General features: G+C 49.3%; 7 protein-coding genes across 7 annotated transcripts; 3 read left to right on the top strand and 4 right to left on the bottom strand.

The window, feature by feature from the left end:
- Positions 1-211: 211 nt before the first annotated feature.
- On the bottom strand, positions 212-736 carry BO95DRAFT_361400 (putative COPII vesicles protein Yip3; the record flags this gene model as incomplete). Its single annotated transcript, XM_025582520.1, has 1 exon — positions 212-736. The coding sequence occupies one exon, from the start codon at positions 734-736 to the stop codon at positions 212-214; it is 525 nt and encodes a 174-aa protein (XP_025442981.1).
- A 1,524-nt stretch (positions 737-2,260) lies between these two features.
- Positions 2,261-3,666, top strand: BO95DRAFT_412240 (putative endoplasmic reticulum DnaJ domain protein Erj5; the record flags this gene model as incomplete). The annotated part of the gene is made up of 3 exons (XM_025584236.1): positions 2,261-2,412; positions 2,468-2,533; positions 2,606-3,666. The coding sequence occupies exons 1-3, from the start codon at positions 2,340-2,342 to the stop codon at positions 3,664-3,666; spliced, it is 1,200 nt and encodes a 399-aa protein (XP_025442980.1). The 5' UTR covers positions 2,261-2,339.
- A 464-nt stretch (positions 3,667-4,130) lies between these two features.
- Positions 4,131-4,731, bottom strand: BO95DRAFT_108533 (uncharacterized protein). Its single transcript, XM_025580355.1, has one exon. It carries the CDS (start codon positions 4,637-4,639, stop codon positions 4,166-4,168), a length of 474 nt encoding a protein of 157 aa, XP_025442979.1. The 5' UTR covers positions 4,640-4,731; the 3' UTR covers positions 4,131-4,165.
- Positions 4,732-5,444: 713 nt separating this feature from the next.
- Positions 5,445-8,305, top strand: BO95DRAFT_481669 (PMM-domain-containing protein). Its single transcript, XM_025590216.1, has 10 exons — positions 5,445-5,600; positions 5,666-5,680; positions 5,744-5,804; positions 5,859-6,394; positions 6,701-6,730; positions 6,835-7,118; positions 7,224-7,286; positions 7,336-7,652; positions 7,722-7,796; positions 7,865-8,305. The coding sequence occupies exons 1-10, from the start codon at positions 5,594-5,596 to the stop codon at positions 8,112-8,114; spliced, it is 1,638 nt and encodes a 545-aa protein (XP_025442978.1). The 5' UTR covers positions 5,445-5,593; the 3' UTR covers positions 8,115-8,305.
- Positions 8,306-8,536: 231 nt separating this feature from the next.
- Positions 8,537-10,035, top strand: BO95DRAFT_442157 (CCDC90 family protein). The gene is made up of 3 exons (XM_025586359.1): positions 8,537-9,174; positions 9,236-9,569; positions 9,628-10,035. Exons 1-3 carry the CDS (start codon positions 8,637-8,639, stop codon positions 9,683-9,685), a joined length of 930 nt encoding a protein of 309 aa, XP_025442977.1. The 5' UTR covers positions 8,537-8,636; the 3' UTR covers positions 9,686-10,035.
- Positions 10,036-10,583: 548 nt separating this feature from the next.
- BO95DRAFT_361357 (putative SNF2 family helicase/ATPase) lies at positions 10,584-15,194 on the bottom strand (the record flags this gene model as incomplete). Its single annotated transcript, XM_025582514.1, has 4 exons — positions 10,584-11,126; positions 11,201-11,661; positions 11,717-14,936; positions 15,006-15,194. Coding segments are annotated over 4 exons (4,413 nt in total), but the record flags the coding sequence as incomplete, so codon positions are not given.
- A 195-nt stretch (positions 15,195-15,389) lies between these two features.
- Positions 15,390-17,600, bottom strand: BO95DRAFT_442156 (uncharacterized protein). The gene is made up of 2 exons (XM_025586358.1): positions 17,025-17,600; positions 15,390-16,966 (listed from the first exon to the last, which is right to left on the bottom strand). Exons 1-2 carry the CDS (start codon positions 17,216-17,218, stop codon positions 15,511-15,513), a joined length of 1,650 nt encoding a protein of 549 aa, XP_025442975.1. The 5' UTR covers positions 17,219-17,600; the 3' UTR covers positions 15,390-15,510.
- Positions 17,601-17,640: the final 40 nt, after the last annotated feature.

Raw genomic sequence — 17,640 nt, 5'->3', positions numbered from 1 at the left:
CCTCCATTGATCTCCCGATCCGCTGCCTGCCTTGCCTGTGATATGCGCATATCTTGACGACTGTACATATCGTCCTCCTCACTGTCAAGCTCCTCAACCCTTGAGCTCTCATCCACCCACGGAGCCGCACGTCTCCTGGTTTGTCTCCCCACTCGTGCCCGCGGTGGTCTTCCCCATCGGGGCATACCGTAAGGAGTTCGCGGCCGACCACCTAGACCGCCTCCTCGGAAAAAGCATTCTCGATTGGTTTATCCATGAAAGCGGCGTGACCAAAGACGGCCACGCCGGTGGCTCCGATCAACCAGAGCACAGTAGCGATGGGCGAGGCCCAGAATCCTAGGGGGACCGCGACAAGTAGCAGCCCAGTGTATAGCTGGGAGGTGTTGAAGCGGGCAACGCCCAAATCGAGGTCTCGGCCCTGGAGCTTGCCAATTCCGTAAAGACCACCTGTCACGAAGATGATAACAAAGAGCAGGACCGGGTTGGTCAGCAAGCTATAGATGCTAAGCATCACGAAGACGGCAGCATAATTGCTCGAGAAATAAGACAAGTTGTAGTTCACTCGGCTCTGAACCTCGCCAAAGTTGGCGGGCTTTGAGATACGCTTGACATCCAGGAATTCGGAAACAGGACGGAGGTTAGCGAAGCGCGTGCTAAAGGATTGGGAGCGAACACTGTTGAAACGGTCACCGAATCGCGAGGTGATCGCATCAATAGGAAATTGGAGGGGACTCATGTTGGAAAGTCTAGTGGATGGCGGAAATGGATGTAGAAGGAAGGAATAGTAAACACAAACTTAGGTTGGGTAGCAGAATAGAGGTAGCAGAAAGATGTAGCTCGTGGCGACGACGATGGGCAATAAAGATGAAAGAAGAATGGCTTTGGTCAATACGAATGAAACGAGGTAGGCAGGAGATCAAGAGAGAGAAAAGGGGGGGGGGAGGAATGGCGAGAAGTCGGAGAAACCAGTGGTGAACAGAAAGAGTTTCCGCAACTGAATGACTTGAACTGGCTTAGTTGGCCCAAACGCCCAAGCCCAGTCCTTTTTGGTCACCCCCGGCGCGCGGAAAGCCAACTAAGCATAGACACAGACCACAATAACAGACAAAGTGCTGGGGAGCAAAAGACAAGTCTGTCGAGCTGGGAAGCAACCAAAGCCTCCCAAACCGGCCAAAACACAAATTCAAACTGGATGGAAAGGGCAGGGGAAAAATCAAATTGGATCCGTGAAGTAACTTGTTAGGGGAGAGCACGAAAACAACCGAAGAAGAAAGTTGAAGGAAAGACAGACCAGTGGATGCTCTAAGAATAGAAATAGAAAGAGAGATGCTGGATGCGGCAGCGCAGTGGGGAAGCACAGCAAATGTCTTGTCGACATGCTAAGCAGACCAAGGGCAATTAATCATCCTCTCTTATGTTCTAGTTATTTTTCTTTCTTTCTTTCTTTCTTTCTTCTTCCCTCTTTTCACTTTAACTGTCTTTTTTGTCTTCGCCTTCAGTCCCTGGTGAGAGGCGTGTTCTCTTTCCGTCCAGGCACCGGTAACGTACAGTAGCCGTATCGTTGCCTCAGGCTGGGAACCTTTGGAGATAAAGAGGATCAGAAGTTCAGTAGCGCAAGGTATCGAAGGAAAAGGAAGGGACCGAGTCTGAATTTAAGCCTTTTGATTCCTCCTCTTCCTCTTTCTTTTCCCCTCAGAGCCCAGCCCTTAGGAATCGGAGAACCCTGGCCATAATGCACAATACATTCATATGTAAACTGGAGTATTCGCACATCAATCACACTTTGATTGTCGCAGCTCGCTTCGTCACGCGTGGTCTGAAGCGAATTACAGTGCAGTACAGTATTGTACATAGTCAGGGATTCTACCTATTTTCTACCTGACAGGTCAGAAGTGACTCAATTCTAATCTTTATTGGTCCACGTCGTGCATAGAAGTGAATTATTGTCATATTGGTGTTAAAGAAAACCTGCTGCATACCTCTCAATACATAGTAAGCTAACTTGACTGCGCTCTTTCAGCAGAGGAGAGAAAAAGACGAAGAACCTACATTTGTGTAGAAGGTGGTGTACTCGTTACGGTAAAGTTAACATTACTACAGGAAATAGTCACGGCGGTGTGATGCGTGGCAGTTCCGACTTGTGGAGCGGTGTACTACTGTATGTACTGTACTGTATATACATACACCAGTACAGTACAAGAGCAGCGAGAGTAGATGACAGATAAGCCATTGAATCAAATTTTCAATTTCCTTAATCTCATCTCGCTCGGATTCCTACAAGTACGGAGTAAGTATTCTTGAACTGGGCAGAGCGGTCTTGACCGCCCTATTTTCCCACCATGAAGCCCTTCTCACTCCGTCTGCTATTCTTTGCTGCTCTGTTTGTCCTGTCTGCGGCTTGGACCAAAGAAGGTAAATTCTCTGATACTCATCCTATTGTTCCCTGTTAACATTGACGTCACCTTAGACCACGAAATCTTCCAGCTTCGTGAAGAAGTCATCTCCAAAGAAGGCGCGAATGTGACATTCTACGGTACTCCCTCCGCATTGCTTTCCCTTGCTCCTACGCCATCAGTGTTGATTGATCAATCTAATAATTGTGTAGACGTCTTGGGCGTGAAACCGAATGCCAACCAAGACGAATTAACCAAAGCCTACCGTCAGAAGTCAAAGCTCCTCCACCCTGACAAAGTGAGACGATCCTTCATCGCCAACAGCTCTAAGGACAAGTCAAGGGCCAAAACCAACAAGGCAGGTGTCCATGTTAACAAGGGCCCTTCGAAACGTGAGATCGACGCGGCCGTCAAAGAAGCCCATGATCGCGCGGCCCGTCTGAACACTGTTGCCAATATTCTGCGTGGAGCTTCTCGGGAGCGTTATGACCATTTTCTGAAGAATGGTTTTCCGAAGTGGAAGGGTACCGGATACTACTATTCACGATTTCGCCCGGGCTTGGGCTCTGTCCTGGTCGGGCTGTTTCTGGTCTTTGGGGGCGGCGCCCACTATGCCGCACTCGTGCTGAGCTGGAAGCGTCAGCGGGAATTCGTCGATCGGTACATCCGTCAAGCCCGTAGAGCTGCATGGGGCGACGAGTCGGGTGTTCGAGGTATCCCTGGACTGAATGGTGGTGTTGCTGCCGAACCAACCACGCCAACTCCGGAACCTGAGCCCAGTGCCGTGCCAATGAACCGACGCCAGAAGCGCGTGATGGAGAGAGAAAACCGCAAACAGGGCAAGAAAAGTGCTGGTCGAATCAACGGTCGCAGCTCTGGGACTGCAACGCCCACCAATGAGGCCGTGGAGCCCACCGGCGAAAGGAAACGTGTCGTCGCGGAGAATGGAAAAGTTCTCATCGTGGATTCGGTCGGACATGTGTTCCTGGAGGAGGAGACGGAAGATGGAGAACGCGGAGAGTTCCTCCTCGACATCGACGAGATTCCACGCCCTACCTTCCGCGATACAATGGTGTTCCGGATGCCCGGCTGGGTCTACCACAAAACCCTCGGCCGAGTGCTTGGCTCATCCGACGCCATGGGTATCGATATCAATGAGCGCGAGGAACTGGCCGAGACAGCGCAAAATATAGTCGAGGATGTGATTAGCTCTGCTACAACTTCCAACAAGGGCGCATCCAGGCGGAGGGCGAAGCGCACACAAAAGTCTTAACTTCTTGGACCAAATTTCGAGGGAATGAATCCAAGCTCAACATTCTTGCTTGGATTGTTTTTCCGGCCTCGTCATTTTCAGACATTGAATAGATGCGCCAATGAATGTATACTTACCATTCGACTCCGGCTGTTTGTATATGAGTGCAATGCTCTGGAAATCTACTCAGTACAACTTAGTAGTCACGTTCTTAGTAGGTGGTCTAAGCGCATTCTGTTAATAGATCATTACATAAGAATAAGCAGTAATGTATTATAACGGCTATCCCTTGATTGCAATCGCTACCAAGGAGACTGTCAAAAATTACAAGCAAATAGCCCGCAATTGCAAATTTCGATCAAAATATGGTCATCATCTTCGTAGTCATATCCAGTCGTCTCTAGATGTCCAAAGCTCATCGCAAATTCGGCGAAAGCGCATTGGTGAGTAGAGTATACACGTTGGGTCTCATGAACAGTTTGGCGTCGTATCGGAAAGGCAGAGGCTCGAGTTCTAGGAGCTATATGAACATTTTGGCAATGCTGAACAGTCCACTGATATTGTCCGATAGACCGGCCCCGCCAGGTCGCAGCGCCGATGCTCCGTGGAGGTTCTTTGGCAAACGGATACCGATCATGCCCAATAGCCTTTGCAGGACACCAGTTGTCAGAAGTGGGATCACGAGCAGCGTCAGGACCTTTATAGGGTGGTCGCGTGCATATTTCCACGCATCGCGAAAGATGCGCTGGATGATGTGAACTATCCGTGCGACAAAACCTTCCCTGGGCCGTGCGCGTCGTGACGATGAGGAGAACACGGATGGGCTGGATCGTCCTGCACGATTGACACCACTGCCCAGGCTGAAAACTGATGGTGCGGAATGGCGGGCATTGTAGGACGAGTACGTAGAACGCCGGGAAGGGGAGGAGCGTCGACGAGAGTGATGTCTGTGAGATGACGAGGAGGTCGGGGATTTTCCATCGAACCAGCCCATTGTGGATTATTTTCACTCAGCAATGGGGCCTAGCCAGCAGCCAATGGAGCCTTGAAAAGGTGACTGTGCCCTTTGATCGCACAGACTGTTTATGAAATTTGACAGTGGTTGATAAGTGGAGGACGTGATGGTGGCCAGATCTGCCGATAAATGGGAACAATAATTAATACTAGTTAGGATGAAAGATGAGAACAATCGGTCAGCGAGAGGGACGTAGTGCCCTCGAGGACAGGAATGTGTTCTTTCTGAGATCGGATCGACAAGAGGGCGGGAGTCAATTGGGACTAGTCAGCTTCAGATGCACGAGTGTAGTTGCCCCGGCCCCCAATGGCTCGCTCTAAGTTACTACCTAAGTATTAAATTCTAAGCGATCGTGGTCGCGATTATGAAGCTGATCTTGTCAGCGTAGACGAGACTGGGGTCTAGGTATGAGTAGGATAGGATGCCTTAGGAATCTTGTCATGTTCAATCTATGTGAAGTAACATATGTTTGTCAAGATGCAAGTATGACTTTGGTGTAAGTGAAGAATCTTTATAAAATTGGTAGAAATACTGTACTGTACCTAGGCATATTTAAAGCAGGAACCTGCTTGCGAAGGGCAAATCCGTCAGGGGCCGGGCTCCCCGTGGCCGTGGGCCGTTCCTGGTACTAACTTACATAGTATTATGCGTATGTACAGTACAATACAGTCAGTACATGACTGTACTCACAAGGAGTAACTAATTAAGTTAGGTAAGCCGGCTCAGCTCTCGCTGCCTTACACAAGAAGCTCAGGCACTCACTCTAATGGCTGCCGACGTCATGGTCGGGGGCGGTTGACTCTTTCGTCGGTTCGACCGCTTCAGCAACCACTTTTGCCTCAAGTCCACTAACATAGCTCTTAGCGCGGAACAAGTTCGTGACCTTCATTTACTAAATTGAATCTCTCTTGAGCAAACTGATTGTAATAAATCATGGCGAGTGAGTGCATCTCAGCAGATTTCCGCACAAATTCGAGCAGAACGCATACTCACTATATCTCTTAGGACAGAGAGACCTTTGTAAGAGAGCCACCGCGAAGTTGTAGACACACTGCTAGCAGACTGACTTCGTCATTTATATAGATAAGGTTCTTGGGGTATCTCCTAAAGCAACCCAGCAAGAAATTCGCAATGCATACAAAAGGTGCGGCACGGTTCTGATTTGTTTAGAGTCAGCACAACACTGACACATCTACAGAGAGTCACTGAAGTCGCACCCCGACCGAGTGCCTGCCGATTCGCCTGAGAGGCCAGCTCGGACTCGTAGGTTCCAAGAAATCAACGATGCTTATTATACGTTATCGGACATATCACGCCGGCGCGATTACGATGCGACACGATTGGCAGATGGGGTGGATGAAGAATATGATATACCTCAAGGAGGTGCCGGTGGTTTCCCATGGTCCGCTTTCGGCTTCGGTTCCGCTACTGATAGAGAGCAACGGGCATCGGAGCAATTTGGGTCCGTCTTTGAGGAGATGCTACGCGAAGAGGGTCTTGCGAGTGAAGACACCGATGCTGATGGCCGCACGCAAACCCGTCCTACGTCACGCTTCTGGTCCATTGTTGGCGGTATTAGTGGCGGCGCACTGGGGTTCATCATTGGTAATGCTCCCGGGGCGTTGGCTGGAGCTGTCGCGGGTAATCGACTGGGAGCGGTACGTGACGCAAAGGGAAAGAGTGTCTACGAGGTCTTTCTGGAGCTGCCTCAAACCGACCGTGCTCGGCTGTTGAGTGAGTTGGCGGCCAAGGTCTTCCAGACTACAATGGGCCATTGAGGACATTGACCTGTGACAATGCAGAGTGGGATACTCATCCCTTGTGTGCAGCAGTCATGTGCCCTCTTAGACTTATTCATTCTTCCTATGGTGTCAATGTGGGTAATAGTGTCTTGGTTTTTGGGATACTTCAAGTCTACGATCATATTCGCTACAGTCTTTCTCACAATGCTGCTTAGGCACCACGTAGAGCGCCCAAGAAGTATTATATATATGAAATGTGAGACTATCTGTCTCCATCTGCCCTTGCTGGTCAATGCAGCAGCAATGAGACTGGATAAAGCAACCCACAGTACGTAGGTCATCGAAGCTGCGGGACTTATCAAGGTTATCGATAAGCCATCGGGACCCACGTGGATCGACTGTCTCGGCCTTGACTGTCTTCACACAATGCAGCCTTGATGCCTGAGCTAGTCCCCGCTATCACCTCCCCACTTCACCGCATGCGTCCTTCCCCCCCTGAATTCGACCATTTCCGCCGTCTTGTCGCTCTCGAGTGGCTATTGAAAGTCTCCCTTTCTTCTCCTCGCTTTTCACACCAAGTTCACAAACAAGATCTCTTAATTGTGTTTGGCATCATGGCAGAAGGCGCAAGCGTGTATCCATCTTTGCCGAATCGGCCTTTACAGGGGACCATTTGTCTTTTCGATGTCGACAACACACTGTCCCTCCCGAGAAGGGTGAGCTACTCCCTCAATCTCAGAAGTTGTGAACTTGGATCAATTGATCTTGCTGTCTTTGATGTCAAGCGACCGAGAGACTAATAATCGATCGCTCGTGACCAGGGTGCCACTCCAGAAATGCTGGAACTCCTCTCTCGACTTCGCCACAAGTGTGCTATCGGATATGTCAGTTCTTCAAATGGAAACTTGACTCCAGCGATCTAATAATGCCTAGGTTGGTGGATCGGATTTCGCCAAGCAGCAAGAACAGCTTGGCTCAGCTACAACAAACGTCACATCCCTCTTTGACTTTTGCTTCCCTGAGAACGGTTTGACTGCTTTTCGTCTGGGACAGCCGCTCGCTGGAACCAGCTTCATTGAGTGGATTGGAGAGGAAAGATACCAGGAGCTGGTCAACTTCTGCCTTAAATACATCGCGGACTTGAAGATTCCTAAAAAGCGTGGTACCTTCATCGAGTTTCGCAACGGAATGATTAATGTCAGCCCCATTGGCAGAAACGCTAGCTTCGACGAGAGAAATGAGTTCCAAGCGTGTGTCTCCCCTCAGGCCTAGCGGTCTGCATGCGACTCGAGCTTGATTGACTAATGTCCTCTCTACAGATATGATGATGTGCACCATATCCGTCGAGACTTGGTAGAAGCTCTCAAGAAGAAGTTCCCTGATTGGGGTCTCACGTGAGTCCTGGGATAGGCACCCCAACACATCCTGTACTCCCTTGTTGCTAATCACACTGTGGACTTAGCTACTCTATTGGCGGCCAGATCTCGTTCGATGTTTTCCCTACTGGCTGGGACAAAACCTACTGCCTGAAGCACGTCGCCGCTGAGAAGGAGATGTCTGGCGTGGAGTACAAGACGATTCACTTCTTTGGAGACAAATGCTTCGAGGGAGGCAACGACTACGAGATTTACAGCGACTATAGGACAATCGGTCATGCCGTTCAAAACCCCGGTGACACCATGAAGTTATTAAAAGAGCTTTTCGAGCTATAGATGGGCCGAAGAAGTGCTATAGTCCGGCTTTCTCTCAGAAAGTGATCTATATGGATTGGGGTGAAAGTGGGATACCTAAGCTCGCGTTGGGTCCCGAGGAAAATATACTAATTGGTTCAGAGGCATGAGTGCAAAAGACGATTTGTACTGTAGATGGTTGCCATATGAAGTATAATTCAAACCAGTCACGGTTTTATTGTAAATTATGTATATAAGTGTATATTTTTCGACTCATGAAGGAACGTGCAGACACGCCCACGCTTTTAGGAACCGGAAAAGCCCGGGGGGTCTGGTATCTTGCGTAAGACCCCAGAATGCCGTTGAGGGTGTAAATGGCAGCAATCACATGCAGGCAAGCAAGCAAGGCCCGCCGTCCCCGAATTCGGGGTTTAGTCATCGTCAACCGGCACCTCATCATGCACCATCCTTCTTCACCCAGATCAGGCTCTGGCTCAGGCTCTTTTACCACGCGCTTTTGTGTGGCCATCACTTCTTTTGGTATCGCATGGCTCCGTGCCAATAATGGCGTCTCAAAAGACAGTTGCGGAGGTGCCCCGTTCCATGCTTCCCCGTCTTACATGGAACGGCTCTTCTGCTCGGACGACTATTGCACCCCCGACCACTCTTCCAGCAGCGCGCCAACAGAAGCAGCAATTGACACGCTTCTGGAACCAGGCTGGACGGCAGTTACACAGTCTAGCTAGCCTCTCATCTTCCTCCCCAAGTCACTCCGCCATACCCCGGGGCACTGGTGCTTCGTCGGCGATCGCAAAGCGGTTTGCCTTGGCCCGCCACACAACCAGCCCTCCCGATGTACAAGGCCTCGGCCATCCTATCCGCTATGACGGTGTCTATGTCGCCGCCTTCAAGCCTGCTCGACGTGCTTTCCATGCTTCCACAGTCCGTCAACGAGATCACCATTTCGATACTCTGAAGTTCGTACAGCGGTTGAAGGATGAAGGGTTCAGTGAGGAGCAGGCCGTCGCCATGATGAGAGTTTTGAATGATATCATCGAAGAGTCGATCCAAAATCTTACCCGTACAATGGTTCTAAGAGAAGGTAGGGATATATCGCAGAATGATGCAGATCGCTAGGATGCTTATACCTTGTCGTCGTCCAGACACCGAACGATCAGCATATACACAAAAAGTCGACTTCGCCAAGCTCCGCTCCGAATTGCTAAATGCAGACTCGACCGAAGCGCAACTGACGCGCTCGTCGCACGAGAAGATTGCTGCAGACCTTGCCAAGCTCAACTCGCGCCTCCGCGACGAGATTGGGCGCACACAGGCGTCCGTGCGCCTGGATTTGAACCTCGAGAAAGGCAGGATTCGTGAAGAAGCGAATGGACAGGAAATGCGCATCAAGGAGACAGAAACACGGATCGAGCAGGAAGTTGCCGGCTTAAGGGAGCGTGTGGAAGCAGTCAAGTTTTCCACTCTACAATGGCTCATGTAAGATCTCGTGATTCTTTGCTGCAGGAAGTATTGTATACTGACATATGTGCTCTAGGGGTGTCTGCACCGGTACCGCTGCACTCATTCTGGGTGCCTGGCGTCTTTTCATGTGAGAATTTTAGCGCACCTGGAGGATTACATTACTGCAACCTCAAGATCTGTATTATAGCAACTATTTGTTCACCATGCCTTGTTTCATAAGCATGCTGGAGCTCTACAGCGGCGTCCATCAGGGACTCACTGGAACACACCGCTCTCTCTCTCATCCACCGATAAAAGACAATAATGCTCGAAAACAACCACCCTAGTGATCCATCCAGTTTCCAAGTGTGTTAACCTGAATATTTCTGGTTCGGCCCCCAAGTGACTGTGGTCAAGACTGGCAATTTTTTAAGCTCAGGGCTCCAATCAATAGTGACGACGAGGGCGACAGTATCGATAAGGAAAGCTAGTAGGATCTAGAGGCAATAGGTTTGGGGACGCGGAGGGGCCTATTAGCAAACTTACGATGCTCGAGCGCCTCCTTCCTCAATTTCGTAACAGTCATTGTTGTGGAAGTTGGACTGGATGCTCGGTAGTGGCCTGGGAAGTACACCGAGACGCAGTACAATACTACGGCTTGGAAGGAATGCATTAATATGCATGGTCGGTGGCTCATAGATCTGTCTTGTCAACTTCATGAGGCTACCGCACAATTACGCTTTTCATAAGCTTGTAAACAAACCAGCTCGCCTGTGACATGGAAGGACTTGGTATTGACACGTCGACAGCAGAACCAGCGAAAATGAGGCGGTTGGGTACTTCAAATTGCTACAAGCCTTGGCTCATAAATGCCCCACATTCGAGGGGATTGCTGTTAATCTGCGACATGGTACTGTTGATTGCTCTACTCTAGATGCAGTACTGAATCGGGACACCACCACATATCAGGCCCCGAAATCTGAAGATTGCTTGTTCATCCACCACATTCAGAACTTCCAAACCGGCTGGGTCAAGACCGTGACGGCAAGGTTACGAATTCAATAACGCCACACTTCTCTGCTCAGCGGCCTCGCCTTCCAAGAACCTCGCGACTTCACCTGCGGCATCCATGTGGGTACTGTTGGCTTTCCTGAAAAGGCATCGCCATAGATCGTCTTCCTGGACAAGTTCACCACCCAAGGGGCCGCTTGCCATCATTTTGGAAAGCGGCGCATCTTGAATCTCAAGAGAATTCGCTGCATCAATTGCTGTCTCGGTAAGCGTGGTGCTTGCCGTCTCATGAGCGCCATTTACTAGAGACTCTGATGGTCTGTCCTCTTGCTGTTCCTCCTTTTGCATGATATGGGCTAGACGACGCGACACAGACAGATCGTAAATCGATTCCTCAACAGTGTCAGAGACCAGATACATCCAGACGGTTGTTGGCCGATGCTGGCCTATGCGATGTACGCGAGCAATGGCCTGAAGCTCGATTGCAGTATTGATCAAGGGTTCACAAAATATGACATTTGTCGCACAAATAAGATTAAGTCCAGATGAATGGGCTCGGGCGTGCAGGAGAAAGCATTCCAGCTAGATACAGGCGACTGTCAGCATTAAGATTCTTAAATTTATAGCGTTGCGTACAACTCAGGTATGGCTCTCACCGCAGGGTCGCTCTTGAAATTTTGTATGCCATCTTTGCTGTCAACACTGCTGAACCCAATCTTGAACCGGGATAAGGCAGATGCTAGAATTTCAAGGAAGTTCTTGTACTGGGAAAACACTACCGACTTGGCCCCAGGATCGTGCTCACGGAGCCACATTATGTGGCGAGCCAGAGTATCGATCTTAGTGCCAAAAGAAGAATTCAAATCAATATTCTTGATCTCGTTTAGCGTGCTCGAACTGATATCATGGTATATTGAGTTTGTGGAAGACGGTCGTTCAGACATGGCCTTGGTCGGTGCCTTTTCTTCTTGCACAACATAATCCTGAGGCTTGTATGTGATCTGATGGAAATCGTTCGCTTTCAGCCTTCGTTTACATGTAGGACAAGTCCGATGCTGACGCCACCATATGCCCAAACAATGCTGGCAATAGTGATGGCCACATACAGTCAAAACACCTTATTGATGTAAGCAAAACCTGGCTCCAACTAGTCAGAGGATGCCGCAACTCACCAATCTCAAAGCCTGATTGGCATATCACGCATATTCTGGTGGACTCATCCACGCTCGGTTCGTCTCGAAGATGGATTAAATAGCGGTGCTTTGCGCGCAAAGCCGATATTCTTCCATCAATAACGTTTTCTTGAGAGAGCTTCGCCTCGAAGACGGCCTCATCTAAAGGCTTTCCGACGCTCTCCTCGTCAAACGGGGCCACGGTGTCAGAGATTTGCTGTAATTGACGATAGTACTCAAGACGATAATTCATCGTGTCCCGGAACATCTCAACCTCTCTCTCAAGGCTTGAAACAACCTTGGAATGTTCTGCAGCCATAGCACTGGCATTTTTCAACACCAAACTGGCGATTTCCATTTCGGCCCGAGCCCGAGCGCTTCCCTCAGTTGCCTGCCATTCAAGGGATGTGGTCAAGCTGCGAAGCTCACTGATAATACCACGAAGAGAGCCCAATTTAGGATCGGGCTTCATACGACTTCGCATGTTCATGATATTCAGAAACAGCTCTGGTGAAGGGCCCTCGCCCTTCTGGGCCTGAGCGACTCCGCCTTTGACTTCATGAGCAATAAGCACATTCCTCTGTCCAGTCAGACAGTCGTGGCGATCAGCGAACATGGCGCGTAGTGCCTCCATATAAACATACATTTCATCTTGATGTTTGGTAGAACTTTCGTATTCGTTCCCTTGAAGCTCCGATTCATCCTCCTGGTCAATGAGCGACTGGGAAAGAAGATGAACCATGGTTCGACGCCACTCGTCGTATTGTGCAGCATGTTTATTCATAGCCTCGCAGAAGTCTTCGAAATTCTCGAGCACACGGCGAGCCTCTACGCCTGTGTTATATATCTGAGGTTTCATCTTCGGTATGACCACATATCGCTTGTTGCGCAGCATCTCCTTGATTATTCTCATGTGATTTCCTACCTTCTTAGACACATCCGTCAAAATTTCCTTCCGAATGGACTTGGCAGTGGCGTACGCCTCCTCTTCCCGTTGCTCGAGAGATTTGAATTCATCAGAGTCAGGGTCAGTCAACTTGAGATCCGATTTGATTTGATAGTACGCATTGCCCATGAAGAATATACCCATATGCTGGACCTCAAGAGCAGTGCGGAGCCTCTGTCGGTAGGTGCCTATGCGATTACTCTTGTCCGAATCTTCACTCTCGTCATTGGTTGCCAGGTCATTCGATGCCGATTCTTGACTAGTGCCCACATTTGATACCCGAAGTCTCTCGATCTCTGTTTGAAGTCGACCTCGACAATCGTTGACGATTGCACTCGCTCTCTCAAAGCAAGTCCTCCACAGCTCAAGTGCTTCTCGTTTTCGCAAAGCATTCTCCAGCAATTGCCCACGGCGCATTCGCAACAAGAGACGTTCACGTTCTTGAGCGTTTACTCTCACGTCGTTTTCATCAATCATAACCTCCAAAACTTCTTGGACTGAGCGTAACGGACCGCTAGACCCAGCGGTAAATCCTCGACCCTGATTGGGATGAAGACACGTCTGGCGAAGTCTGGCAAGCCAGCTCCTCATTTTCTCGATGACTAATGAGTCATTAGGATTCCAGTAATCATGGATAGGTGCACCTGAAATATCAAGCCCACACTCTTCACACATCTGCTCATACAGCTGTCTGTAATGTTGCTCTTCAACTGCAGTGAAAGGTATTGTGATAACAAACCTTTTCTGAGGTGGTATGCGGAGCTCCCCTCGAATGCGATCTTTGCTATTCCTCAGAGCAATAGTTTGAGTGATACGCGCCAGAACAGGGCGAAATGACCGGCATAACCTATTCCAAATAGAACCACAGAAAGGATCATAGCGCAGAAATAGAAGAAGGCCGAGAAGGTCTGTGATATCCTTGCGGATAGGGGTCCCGGTCACAGCCCAGGCCAACTGGCGCGGGATCAAACGAGCAACTCTGGCTGCATTACTGACGCCACTCTCTATCATCTGGGCTTCATCCAGACAAACTCGCCACCAATGAATTTGAACAAGAGGCGTCTTCCGTGGCTCGAACCTTTTTTCATGCCGAAGATTTCGCTGCGGAGCATTTCCAGAGTAATGAATCTCTCGAGCAAGAACATTATAGGTCGTGAGGACGACATCGTGATCAGCGACCATATCAATCAAGCCACGCTCTGATATCTCATGGTGACGGTTAATACCCTCATAGTGGAAAACACGAAGACTCGGAGCGTGTAGCAAAATCTCCTCTCTCCACTGGTCGAGAATCGCAGGTGGCGTTATAATCAGAGTGGCACGGGAGGGCCTCAAGCCACCAGTGGGGCTTGGACGTAGGGTCTCAGGTAGTAATTTTCGACGGTGGAGGCACATTAGACTGATCATTTCGACCGTCTTACCCAGGCCCATTTCTTCAGCCAAGATACCGCCTCGTAAGACTGTCCTCTGTGCAGAGATATCTGTAGTCACAATCATGAGGAGATGGCTCGCATAACAGCACTTCCCATCCGCATCTGTGATACGAATGAAGGAGGCTGGTAGATCATTATCTGAATCCACCTCAATAGGGATTACCTGTCCATCGGGGCATAATTTGACGCCCTCCCTCTGTAAGAGCCACCTGACGGTCCGTCTCTGAAAGGGGAAAAGCTGACACTCTGTCAGGGCGCATTTAATCTCGGCCGAGCCCGTGGGCATATCAGGTGGTACATGAACGTTTTCGTAAAAATCGCGTGGTGACCAACTTGCCCCCTGCCCTTGAAATCTTTGGGTGTGTGCTGTGTGCTCCATGAGCGAACCGTCACTCTCTCTCAGAACATACTTCGAAAAGACCCTGGATGAGGCAGGCAATAGGCTTCTGGAATCTAGAATATCTTTCGAATCCTTCCAAAGGATGACAGTTTCCAGTCTGAAGGACTTCCCATCAGGGAGCTGATGCAAGGTTGCCTGGTAGCACACAGACGGCACACTCTTAACAAATCGATCGGCGCAGGGCAAGCTTCCTAACAATTCGCCATCAATGGCATCGATGAGCTTACGGTCGGTGATTCTATCTGAGAATATAACTTCCTGTCCGGGCACTGCTAACAAGTTCAGCTGAAGGCTGTCAAGCTTGTCCTTATTCACAGTGGTATCAGAATAAACAGAAGCGGCAGTGACTGTCTGCACTACAACAGGAAGACGTGAGACGTATTTGAATGAATGCAGTAGACTTTCTGCACTTCTCGAGTGAGCAAAGTTCTGTTGATGAAGCTTTTAGCAGACTCAACCTTATGAGGCCATGCCAGGTCCCGCTTGTATATGAATTTGGCGATCACTTACTAATCTGATATGACATCGTGCTAGCGGAATATAGCCCAGCGGAATTTCTGATGTCAGAAGTCCATTGAGATCTCTTAGACTCTGGGGTGCTAAAGACAACTTGAGCCGCTTGTTTGGTGGTCCATTATGTTCAATGCTGCAGCTAGTTCTCAAGAAGGCAGCAACCAGAGTATCTGGGACAAGACCTGGAGTCCTTGGTCAGCGATTAACCCATATAAGAAAGAGCAAGCTCCAGACTACCTGAATAATTAAGCTCTGTTTCTACCGTGGCCATGCTATCTTCTTGCTATACATATCTTGATTGCCACAGTATGATGAGTTGATCTGATGGGGCTCTCAGGAGGCGACAGAAGATCTGTCTTATCAGTTAAGCTCACGTGCCGATAAGAACTGTCCATCTGCTGAAGTATCTCAACAGTTAAATCTATCATACACAAAGGTCTTAGATCATTTAAATAGGTGCAAGAAAAGGATCAACTAGTGATTTATGATACTTCAGAGATTCTTAGTTGCCTGCATCATACACCACACTGCCGTTGACCGCGTGTACTTCCCGACTATATGAGACACCATTAGCGTCGCTCTCAAAGACATCTTTTGTCTCGCCGTACGAAGCACTATCCTCTGAAGTTGACTGATAAAAAGCCGTGCCCGATTGCTCGGTGTGCAAGTTCAGAGGGCCTGAGGTAAGAGTGTATGTTGAGATCCCCAGGCCTCCTGTAGCTTCAATGTCAAGACCTCTGCGCATCCAAGCACTTATAGTAAGCCCATCGTCCAGATCATAAGTCTGGTTACAAAGTAAAGGATAACCAAATGTGACCTCATTGAGTATTTTGCTTCCTGTGAGCTGGTTGCGGCCAGAAGTATGCTGGTGGTTACTCTGGCTCAGACCTTGCTGGTTCAAGGTTCCATAGTTCGAGTAGGAAAGATTCTGACGCCACGCATAACCGGCAGACTCAACTGTAAAGGTTCTCTGCGCTGTTATGGAGTAAATCAATGTCTCATTCCCCCCAGCTGCATTCTGCACAAGGTTGCGCGTCGCTTTGAATTCCGGTGGCGGAGCTGTTGAAATTGGTTTGCGACTAGGAGATAACTGGGGTGCGGATTCATCCAGATACAAGAAAATAGTTCCAGTCACGATCCAATAGGATCCAACAGTATCAGAGAATGTGACAGCTCCGCTTTCAGAGATGTTGAGTCCTGTGACCCTAATTTCGAAAGAATGGGTCTTGTTGTCCAGCAGCATGGGTAACCACGGGGTGATGTCAATTTCTGGCTGCCTCAAGTCGAAGGCGTCAATGCCAACAACTGGACGCCAGAAACCCGGCGCGACACCACCAGTGAAAATAATGGGAAATGGCCAGACCACCCCTGCCATCATGCCATCGATATAGAGTTGTACCTCGCGAAAGGGGGAGTATCCGTACAGCTCCCCAATGGTGCTATCGAATGACCACGAGTCGGATGTAAAGACGTTCGACCACCAGAACTCTTCTGTTGATTGACCAGTGGCGGCGATTGAAACGACAGCACGTGAAGTAGTCGGAGGTAATCGGTGAAGTACAGTCGCATTGTCCGATGGAAGCTCAAAGTCGCTGGACGCGTTTTGTGATGACCTTCTCGCAGAGATAGGCAAGATGGCATCTGGCGTCTTTACATTGTCCTCGTAGGAGAAATAGGCTGTCAATGTTGTGTTGTAATGCCCAGTATAGACATCAGTGATGATATTTCCCAGGTCGAATATTATCTTTTGCTTCTCCTTCCAGAGGGTGTTAAATTGTGACATGTCTTTGAAATAGGTCCAGATAATGCCATCGCTGGTTGGTTCCGCGGTTGATGTACGCCACAATTCAGTATCACCAAGATAGAAAATGGCAAGACGATCATATTGTCTGCCAATCGAGGTGACAGTAAGGTTGATGCGAACGGTGTCAAACTTGCAGCGAGGAGGCTCATAGAATCTATACACGTCTAGTTTAGTGCTGTCTCTCGTCGATCTGCAAGAGACTCGTCACTGACCCAACATAGGGGAGAGAATAACTATTCCCGAAGTCGTAGTCCACTAAGACGCGCTCCTCTCCTGCACATTGATTGTGCCCATCGCTTGCAAGGGAAATAGGTTGATACACTTCAAAGACTTCTAAGAGAGCGTAAGCTTGGTGGTAGTAGAAGAAAAGCCCTATCCAAAGGATGGGATGGAGATTCAACTGCATGGCGATACCGCGTGTAGGATCACAGCTAGATCAGCCTATTTCTCGTAGCCCACTGTTGAGATTCAAGAAAAACAAAACGTTTACTCTGGGTTGGTGAACAATACACCTGTACCACGCTGCTTGAAGCAGCTGTTGCGCGCTATGAGGGGGGTTATTTGTACTTGCACGGTACGGAGTACTGCCCTCAATAATCAGCGGCGAGGCACGTCCATTGTGCAAGGTGCCAACTGCATGAGGAACACGCAATCCAATCTATAGCGAGCGGGCTGTAGCAAGAGGAGAGCAGGTGCTAGCCTGCTTCCTCTGGTCCTTCAATTTGCCCATCGTGAGATAGTACGGAGTAGAATCCAGTAAGAACGATGACAGGTGAGGGGAAAGCTACTCGCTCCCGAGTCATTTATCAAGCATGCACATCGCGTCTG

This window comes from Aspergillus brunneoviolaceus (assembly GCF_003184695.1).
Source record: "Aspergillus brunneoviolaceus CBS 621.78 unplaced genomic scaffold BO95scaffold_28, whole genome shotgun sequence".
Taxonomy (NCBI): domain Eukaryota; kingdom Fungi; phylum Ascomycota; class Eurotiomycetes; order Eurotiales; family Aspergillaceae; genus Aspergillus; species Aspergillus brunneoviolaceus.
The sequence above is the reverse complement of the archived record's forward strand: the minus strand, read 5'-3'. Positions and strand labels throughout refer to the sequence as shown.

Coding starts and splice junctions, on each gene's coding strand:
- BO95DRAFT_108533 (XM_025580355.1), bottom strand. CDS start 4,639: ATGGGCTGGTTCGATGGAAAATCCCCGACCTCCTCGTCATCTCACAGA.
- BO95DRAFT_481669 (XM_025590216.1), top strand. Junction 7,287..7,335: donor ACAAGTGTGCTATCGGATAT/GTCAGTTCTTCA, acceptor AATAATGCCTAG/GTTGGTGGATCGGATTTCGC. Junction 7,653..7,721: donor GAGAGAAATGAGTTCCAAGC/GTGTGTCTCCCC, acceptor TCCTCTCTACAG/ATATGATGATGTGCACCATA.
- BO95DRAFT_442157 (XM_025586359.1), top strand. CDS start 8,637: ATGGCGTCTCAAAAGACAGTTGCGGAGGTGCCCCGTTCCATGCTTCCC. Junction 9,175..9,235: donor TACAATGGTTCTAAGAGAAG/GTAGGGATATAT, acceptor GTCGTCGTCCAG/ACACCGAACGATCAGCATAT. Junction 9,570..9,627: donor TCCACTCTACAATGGCTCAT/GTAAGATCTCGT, acceptor TATGTGCTCTAG/GGGTGTCTGCACCGGTACCG.
- BO95DRAFT_442156 (XM_025586358.1), bottom strand. CDS start 17,218: ATGCAGTTGAATCTCCATCCCATCCTTTGGATAGGGCTTTTCTTCTAC. Junction 16,967..17,024: donor TATTCTCTCCCCTATGTTGG/GTCAGTGACGAG, acceptor AGACGTGTATAG/ATTCTATGAGCCTCCTCGCT.